The sequence below is a fragment of the Seriola aureovittata genome, chromosome 18 (genome assembly GCF_021018895.1).
Source record: "Seriola aureovittata isolate HTS-2021-v1 ecotype China chromosome 18, ASM2101889v1, whole genome shotgun sequence".
Taxonomy (NCBI): Eukaryota; Metazoa; Chordata; class Actinopteri; order Carangiformes; family Carangidae; genus Seriola; species Seriola aureovittata.
Genome location: NC_079381.1, coordinates 304,864 through 312,261, shown reverse-complemented (window position 1 = coordinate 312,261; position 7,398 = coordinate 304,864). Strand labels below are relative to the sequence as shown.

Below are 7,398 nucleotides of genomic sequence, written 5' to 3'. Positions count from 1 at the left end.
CAGATCTGGTATCGGAAGTATCGATATTTCAGTATCGATCCACACATCACTAATTACAAGGTGTGGGACTCAGCTAGTTGGTTAGCATAGATATCTCAGGAATACAACGGATGGAGGCCTTGGTCATGACATCATCACTGTGGCTCCTTCACATACTATTGATAGTGTTAGGTCATTCTCTGAACATTTTAAACTAAAATTCTGGTCAGATCTGGCCAGATGTTACACATTAAACCTTTAAGGCAAAAAATAACCTCAAAAGAAAAAAGTGATGAACCTCTTAGGATGCACTTGTTATTCAATACTTTTCACATTTGGGTATTGAACAGTAAGTCCCAGTCAGGTTCATCACTGTTTGGTGTCCCCTGGAAACACTTCTGTTGTGTTGTATTTGCAGCGCATTTGTTTATTTGCATTGCACTCTCAGGGCCACCGTACATTTCAGATGTGTATGAGATGTATTATATGGAAAGGGTGGCACCCGTCCCATATAATACGTAATATTCCGCACTTTCCGCAAAATTCTGCGCCTGCTATTGAATCAATTCGGGACACAATTTGTCCTGTATTTTCATTAATGTTATGGCCTCAAAGTGCTGTAAATAATGTAATGTCAAGTAAAACCAAACCAGTTGTAGTCTATAAGTGGATTGGAGAAGTTTAGCAATTAGCAATAGACTGAAAAGCTCTGTGTGCTGTGAAAAATGCAGAAGACAGCAATACAGCAATGGTTTACCTGGCACGTTATTAAGGCTTAACCCAAACCGCAGTGGTGTGGGTTCCAGACCGACCCTGTAATCCTCTCTCCCTGCCTTTCTGGTCTAATACTAATTGTGAATCATCGTTAGGCTATATTTTTTGTAACCCTTGATATTTCTGTAATTTTGGGTTATAAGCAAGAATGTATACTGGCATTTTAAATTCTCAAAAAATCTTTGCAGGGTGGGGGTCATCCCTTATTTTTAAATAAGGTGGCAACCCTAATGACATGTTAACACTTCTAAACTTATTTCAATAACTGGTTCATGCTCAAAGAGATGATCCAGTATTTCGCAAATATCAACATTTTTGATTTTCTTCTGCCCTCGGAGGTGGAGGGGCCTGATCTGTGGATTGGGAACCGCTGGACTTAAATACATGACTAATTGTATCAATTCCAGTGTATTACAACTTGGATCTGATTTTTCTAAGTGGTTCCATCATTTCAACTTGTCTGATCAGCTTCTCCTCTCTTGAGCTGTTTTAGAGACACCTGTGTTCCAGGACTCAACAGTAGTGTCATTATTATTGATAGAAATACTGGACAAAACCACAAACATTAGATGAAAAGTTCTAATCAACCCAGAATTTACCTTTAAGGATAATTTATTTTAATTCTGATAATATATGATATGATAATATATTTTTCTATTTTTTTCTGCCTGATCATTTTAAACCTGAGCTGTTTCAGCTGGCAGGCCAGCCTACTGCAGAACAACAGCTGAAGTGTTTGTTTAAGATAAGAGAGTAGCTGATAATCAATTCAAACCTCATCAATAAACTCTAGAGATAAGAGACATAGAACAGCTCCCTCTGAAATACCTACAGATAGCACACACAAACACACACACACAAACACACACTCATAGTTTGAAGACAACAAAGAGTCCGTTTGAAAATGAATAAATTTGTTTTTCAGATTCCCTTGGAAACATAATTTGCTAATGGAAGTGTGATTTTTTTTCATATATTTCATACTTTCATGTTACTTTCAGTGTCATATTGTCAGAAAACAACACAACCACAAAACTCATGCAACATGGAACAATAAATCTTTAATAAACATATAATGCATATATGTTTATATTCAATGGACAAAATGTCAAATCAGCTCATTTTTTGCAAACAAACAGAAGACGCAAAGTTAAAAACAATAAAATGTGCATCTTCTTTAACAAAGAAAAAAGCAGCTGATATTCAGTTACAGATACTAAAATTACAAAAAAAAAACATATTTTTTCATTAAAATCTTATGTACAACTTCCTTCACACACATTGTGTTCTTCAAGAAATCATAGACACACAGACAACCTTCCACTGGAAGGAAACGTTTCTAGAATCGATGACACACACTCTGTCAAGGTTTTAAAAGAGACTGAGCATCAATTTATGTGCAAAGCTGACAAGTTTTAAATGGGGAAAAACAGATAAATACTAAGCTTTGATCACTTCTATTTTGATCTGGTTTTTATTATAATCAACACTATATTTTCTGCTTTGTCAAGTTATTCAATACTAAATCCTAAAGTGTTCAAAATCTGTCAGTGGAGTTATTGACAGTATTTTCAAGATATTTACATACTTAATAATTCCTTAACAATTGTTGAAACAAAAGGAAATGCACTATAAACTATAAAATGCACCAGCTGAATTGTATCCTGAAAAATGTTCAAATTGATCCAATGGTTTAAGCACATTCAGCCTCAGTCCTCAATAACATCTCCACACATTTTGCAGGGTTAGTCTCAAAGCTTTTTGAGCTTGAAACAGGATGCATCAATGGAAAGCTGAGTTCTGTGTAAAAGAAGGTTCCCATAAACCACAACACTCTGAATACAGAGTTTAAAATCCAGAAGATCAGTTTCAAGGAAGCTGAAAGTAGCATGTTTTCTCTCAGGAAGCAGCAACTCCTGATTTTCAACGAACCAGCTTGAGATATCTTGCAGTCCTCAGTGTTGCACTGTTTTTTTAACCATCAGAGGAAGAGGAGCAGAAGCAGTGTTGCGATGAGGAAGCACTTGTTCTGAACTGTCCTGACAGCTGATGAGTGATACCAGTGCACCTCCCCCGAGTCATCTGGAAAGCAGCAACAGAAGAACAGTGAAGAACTGGATTCACTCCAGTGAATTATTCATCATAACTCCCTGATTTTGTCTGAAACGTATTTGTGATATTTCAGGTATTGATAAAAAAAAATAAAATCACAATTTAATATCTTATATTTAAGTTTCCATGCTTCATAAGTAGTAGTAGTAGTGTGTTACTATTTCTGGTTTCCTATGATTATTTATCTTTACGATGAATCTATTGTACTGTTTGACTTTTTGCTGCTGTACCATAACTTGTATTTGTTAATTTCACCAGATACATGGTTTTCACTGTAAAGCAACAATGTGAGATATAACAATGTGGAGACATGGGCACATCTGTGGGCAAGCTGACGTTTTACATTATTGACTCATTCTGTGATTGTGGATAAGAAAAATAGCAGATGAGTGTGGATATAGAGAGAAATAGAGAGAAAAATGTATCTTTACATTTAAATGTTATTGTGATTCCTCTGTGTCTTTGTTGTGGTGACTTTGTGCAGGAGTTAGTGGTTCTGACATTGCTTTGCATTTTAGAATAAGTGGGGTAGGATAAGTGTTGAATTGCAAATGAATAGGCGGGGGGGTGGTGGTCGTTTAGAGCTGCATTCACACACGGTGGGAGTCCACAATGAACACCTGGGAGGATATTTTTGTTTTAAGGATGAAACAACGCAGTTTGTCTGTCTGACTGTCAGGTATTAACAGCTCGTCCACAACTTGGTTGAACAAAGCTGTAAAAACACCTCAGCTGGTGAATGAACAGATGGAAAAATACCAACTCCCATGGAAATACTTCTGCTCACAACCCCTTTACTGTATAATAACTCAAATCTAACTGGCCCCTATCGTTGACTCTGATGGATTATTTCTCTGGAGCAAGTTTCACAGTATCAGCCAGGATCAGGCCACATGTGTCTGGTGTGTAAAATGTGTCTTACCACAGTCTTTATGGAAGACATGGGGGAAGCAGTGCAGGACACCGTAACCACAGCGACAGTAGGAGCATCCTTTCTGAACCCACTCACCATGAGGAATCACACCACAGCTCCTGCACAGAGATGGCGAACATGCAAATAACAAACCTACGATTAATAAAAGTTTCCTCTCTTCTGTCCCTGGTGACCAGCTGTTCATGGAGTTTCTTTCACTCACTCATTCCTGGAAACAGGACTGTATACTCTGGGTGGATGGAGGATCTCTCATAACAATAAAGTATATAAAGAATGTTGAAGGGACGTTTTGTTCCCATCATGCTTTGGCTGATGTCAGTGAGCTTAGCGCTGTTTTTACCTAGCCTGTATATTTTTTACATTTTGGTAAATGATTACAGGCAGTTCCTGTTAGCACTGTAACCATCGACACAGACAACAATCAGCAGGATTACTTTGATATAAAAAGGAAAGGCCTAAATAAGGTGAGGATACAATAAGAGCAAGTTGCTCTGATTCATGAGTTTGAGGGGAGATGACTGACTTAATGATACCTTTGATTTCAGGATGTATTTGCCATCCAGTGAGCAGCCAAGTGTTGCTGTGTCATTTTCTTGCTGCTTACCTGATGCGCTGGTCGTACTCACAGCTCCTTCCAGTGAAGAATGGAGGACAGGCACAGAAGCTGCCCAGGATGCATGTACCTCCATTCTTACAGCAGCTTCGACTCTGCTCAGCACCTGCAAGAAAAAACAAAGACTGACATTAGAGCTGCATCCAACAACACCTGAAAACATCTGTTTCCTTCAGATACACCAGTTCGTATGATAAAACAATCCTTTACTCTCACACAGTTGAAAATTTTCACTATCCCAAACTCACCAAAACCATTTTAAACCACTGTGCCTTTTGCATCCAACCCAAACGGAGGCTTTTACATTTCAAACATGAAATAATTTTGGTAAGATTAGATCACAATTAGCCAATAGCAGTGGGATCGAAGGTGTCAGATGTTTATGAGGGTTTCTTATGGGGTTTATTCTAGACCACCTCTGAATGTGGTCTTAGTGATTGGATCTCAAGTGCATCCTCAATGCGTCTTAGGCGAGTTGACACATGTACGTAGAGCTGTCCACTTGTGACCAAATCACCCGAGACAGATGTTAATACCAGGTCTGAACAGGGCCTTAGTTTTCAGTTCGAGAAATAGAGATGACTTTAACTCCCGGTCAGTTACTGTAGTTTAAGTTTCTGAGTTTCTCTCCATCTCCTCCGGTTGAGCACGAACAAGCTTCTGACACAACACCTCATTTCTTCATTCCAATATATCAGAGCACATTCATTTTGCAGGAGAAGATTAGTTTGCTATCTAATTCTTAAGAGTGAGCCTCTGTCTCCCTGTATCTGTATCTGTGACATAAACCAGACTCTCTATCTGGCAGCACATTCCTGCCAGCCTCTGCTTCACATCAGCAAACACACACTGAGAGTGAAAACAAACATCTGAAAATAACGAAAGAACACTAAAACTAATGTGACGATCACTTGAAACATCCAGAGACTCTTCGTTAAAGTTAAATACAAAACCCTTTTCTAAATGTTTTGTTGATGTTGTTATTTCTGTATTTGATCATTTCATCTAAACCATTTTATATCGCAGTTTTTATGGGTCATTTATCAAGTCTGCTATATTAGATTCTTGTAAGTGATGATGTCAATAAGAGGAAAGAAATTGCTAGTGTAGTGAAATGTTTAAATTTATCCACAGCAAATGTTAAAGACAGTTTCTAAATTCTAGTTTCGCTTTTCTTCAGTATAAAGGCAGAGGCCTGTTTTAACAGCAGCAGGCCCCAGAGCTGCTCTACGTGAAGGGGGTTGTCTACAGGCTGGTCTCCAACAGTTGTATCTACTCCTCCTTTTTAACCCACTCATGATCTTTATGTCTTCACACAGACACTGATGTCCAAACTTTCTTGAAACAGGTTGATTATTGTTGGAAATATTCTTCATAGCATTTGGAAATGTCTCAGTCTCAGACGGAAACCTGTGATGAGCTGCAGTGTTCTGGGTGAAGCGAGACATTGTTGGTTTCTGGAGTTCATCACCTCCATCTGAACATACAGTAGTAAAAGTGTGAACTTACTGCCTGTGAGGCCGATGAAAGGCAGGACGGCACTGGCGTCGCGGTGTTTACGGTCCCCGCTGTTTGGTGAGCTCACCTGGGTAAACTGACCCAGAAAGTCCTGGGAAGGCTGCTGGGATTTCACCACCAAAGAAGAAGGAGGAGAAGTAGAAGACGAAGAAGAGGGCAGGCCTCTGTTGCACTCAGCTCCCTCACAGCCTGAAAATTAAAATGCATGTTAGTCTTTATCCTGAAAATAAGTTCTATACTAAGGGTGGAGACATAACATGACTACAGATTTGTGTTCTCTGTGATAATGAAAATTAGAGATAAGGTGCTAATAAAAGCAAATAAAATATTGGCATTGTTCTTTAAATTCAGTTTTTATATATATTTAGTTTGTTGTTGTTTTCTGTACATTAAACTGTCCTGAATTTCCCCTAGGGCATAAATAACGTGCCTATCTATCTATCTATCTATCTATCTATCTATCTATCTATCTATCTATCTATATCTAAACATCACAGCCTGGAAATAAATAAAATCATGGATAGATTCACATTCACGTGATGTTAAAAATATTCACATACCCTCAGACCTGGAATGAAAATTTTGGAATCTAGCCCATTTGATGCACATTGAGTGTGTTTGTGCGCCAAACACACGAGAAAGACGTTTGTATGTAGATGTAATAAACTGACCTGAGGTCGGCAGAGCAACAGCACCGTGGAGACAGATCACTGCACAGAACACACTCCTGCAAAACACAAAACCGAACTTTACTAACGTTCAAGTAAAAAAAAAACTAACAAAATATTCGTCTACAAAATATTCACGCCACAACAACATTGTCTAAAAAAGGTTTTATTTTGTCTGCAGACTCACCTGAGCAGCTGCATCCAACTCATTTTACCGGAGAGATCCACAACACTCGATGGAGCTCTGTCCACAGCCGAAACTCACACTCACAAAAACACTGGGAGAAAAGGAAGCAGGATGAAGAAAGATTTAACAGCGGACAAAAACATCCAGAGCAAGATTCCCAAAACTCTGATGTTCCCAAAAGTCAAATTGTCCCTAAGTTATTTCTTTTCCCCAGCAGCAGTTTTTAAAAAAAAAAAAAACAAAGAGGCCTAGAGGTTACAAGGTTTGTTACAGGGAGATCTGAAAAACAGAACTCACATGAACCCAGTTAATCCCCCTCTGGTCCTCTCAGTGTTAGACTGACTACGTCTGCTGCCTGTTCCCTACAGAAACGAGCTGTTTCTTTTCTCCAGGTGACTCTGCTGCAGGGGGAGGGGCTGCAGAAACCGCCCACTCTTGATCGCTCTGTTTCCGTCAGTCTTGAAATATTTGGATGGATTCAACAGTGGAAAGTGTTTAAAATACAATGAGGATTTACAATTATTTGCAAATGAAGAGTGTAGAAAAATTTCAATAAATTAAATTAGACAGAAACTTCTCTTTCCATATGAAAACATGTATAATAGTAGTTTTC

General features: G+C 38.6%; 1 protein-coding gene across 1 annotated transcript; it reads right to left on the bottom strand.

Moving 5' to 3' along the window:
• Nucleotides 1–1,792: 1,792 nt before the first annotated feature.
• tdgf1 (teratocarcinoma-derived growth factor 1) lies at nt 1,793–6,822 on the bottom strand. Its single transcript, XM_056404337.1, has 6 exons — nt 6,786–6,822; nt 6,602–6,657; nt 5,922–6,119; nt 4,404–4,518; nt 3,788–3,897; nt 1,793–2,835 (listed from the first exon to the last, which is right to left on the bottom strand). The coding sequence occupies exons 1-6, from the start codon at nt 6,806–6,808 to the stop codon at nt 2,735–2,737; spliced, it is 603 nt and encodes a 200-aa protein (XP_056260312.1). The 5' UTR covers nt 6,809–6,822; the 3' UTR covers nt 1,793–2,734.
• Nucleotides 6,823–7,398: the final 576 nt, after the last annotated feature.

What these genes read in the sequence shown, in the direction of transcription:
- tdgf1 (XM_056404337.1), bottom strand. Translation starts at nt 6,808, where the DNA reads ATGAGTTGGATGCAGCTGCTCAG. An exon ending in GAGTACGACCAGCGCATCAG is followed by an intron (nt 3,898 to 4,403) that starts GTAAGCAGCAAG and finishes ATCTCTGTGCAG; the next exon opens with GAGCTGTGGTGTGATTCCTC. An exon ending in TGTCTTCCATAAAGACTGTG is followed by an intron (nt 2,836 to 3,787) that starts GTAAGACACATT and finishes GCTGCTTTCCAG; the next exon opens with ATGACTCGGGGGAGGTGCAC.